The 1,322-nt window shown below is 38.1% G+C and overlaps 1 protein-coding gene across 1 annotated transcript in view; it reads left to right on the top strand.

Annotated features, from left to right (window-relative positions):
- The window catches only part of LOC119592888 (uncharacterized protein C7orf26 homolog), a 9,098-nt gene that overhangs the window by 4,547 nt on the left and 3,229 nt on the right, over nt 1-1,322 (top strand). Inside the window, exons 7-8 of the mRNA XM_037941781.1 lie at nt 65-237; nt 1,098-1,322. Coding sequence (XP_037797709.1) covers nt 65-237; nt 1,098-1,322 — 398 coding nt within the window. The remainder of the gene's footprint in view (nt 1-64; nt 238-1,097) is intronic.

The raw sequence follows: 1,322 nt of genomic DNA, 5'->3' as shown, positions 1-1,322 counted from the left end.
GTATTTTTCTGCAATATATTCAAGGTTTATTTCATGATAAACAATTTTCATGCATGCTTCTTTAGGTAGTGGCGAACCATGTGAACGGCCGCCAGATGCACTTGTCTCGACAGTTGTGTGGTGGATGCAAAGGGGCCCCTGGGTCACCCCTCACCTGGCACTGGCTCCTCTCACCCATCCACTCCCAGGAGTGTCTCTGCCCATGACTGCTGTGCCACCAATTGTTCCTCTGATGAAGTAAGAATATAGGTTTTTCTTTGGTATATATAGGTTTATAAAAGATATACAAATATTTGATAGTGAATGTTATTTATGTGATACATTTTCTGTTATTTAAGTTGATCACTTTGTCCATGTTATTGGCAGTAGCAGTTGAGATGCTGTTGACTTTTTAATGTGGTTATTTCTGTATATCTTTTGATGAGCTGAGAACTTGATATAGCCTCTCTTCTATTAATTTGTGTGTTTCTAGTCTCTGCTTGCAATAAATCATTAGCAGCATTACTTAAAGAATAATTTTGTTTTGTTTTAATTGTTGTATTGAATATGTTACAATGCATTATGTATAGTCTGATCAGTTGCTACAGTTTGAGCGAGCCCTTACACTAATTCCTTGTATATAGTACCTTCACAGTGTATTGAGTGGACTCAATACACTGTCTTGGAAATTTTTTTCTAGTATTATCCAGCAGCTAAGATGGCTTTTATAAAATTGCTGCAGGCCAGCTGGGATCAGCCTGCCAACTTGAGTAAATGTATCCAGATGTGGTGTTTAAGTGTCTGAATGCATGTTTTTCTTGTTGGTAACTCCTGCTGTAGTGACTGTATTAACTGTAAAGTTATTAGAGAAACATATGATGTATTAAATGTATAAATTAGCATATAAATTTATATGAAAATCAGATTTGAATCTGTCAAATCCATATTGAATGTCTGATCATTTACATAATGCACTGGGTTATAAGACCAATGCTAAACTATCAGAGTTTTAAAGCTCATAATTAAAGGCAATAGTGTACAAGCACCAAAATTCAAAGCAGTCATATATTCTTGCACTTCAAAATTTCTAATTTGACGACAACATTCCTGACTTCCAGATGGTGTGCTGAGTCTCCCTTCTTTGAAAGTACTGATGCAACCTCAGATGGCCAGGGAAGAAGAGCCAGCCTACCAAAGCTTACAGATGGCGATGGTGCTTTTGAGAAAGGGGGAGGACCTCTTAAGGCGCCATTGCTAGAGAGCGGCGAAATGTATTCACAACTACACCTCTCCATCTTACAGACACTGCAGAATGTACCATCTGTGAGGGCCCGCATGACACA

Source organism: Penaeus monodon, chromosome 31 (assembly GCF_015228065.2).
Source record: "Penaeus monodon isolate SGIC_2016 chromosome 31, NSTDA_Pmon_1, whole genome shotgun sequence".
Classification (NCBI taxonomy): Eukaryota; Metazoa; Arthropoda; class Malacostraca; order Decapoda; family Penaeidae; genus Penaeus; species Penaeus monodon.
Note: the sequence above shows the minus strand (reverse complement) of the source record. Positions and strands in the feature narration are given on the sequence as shown.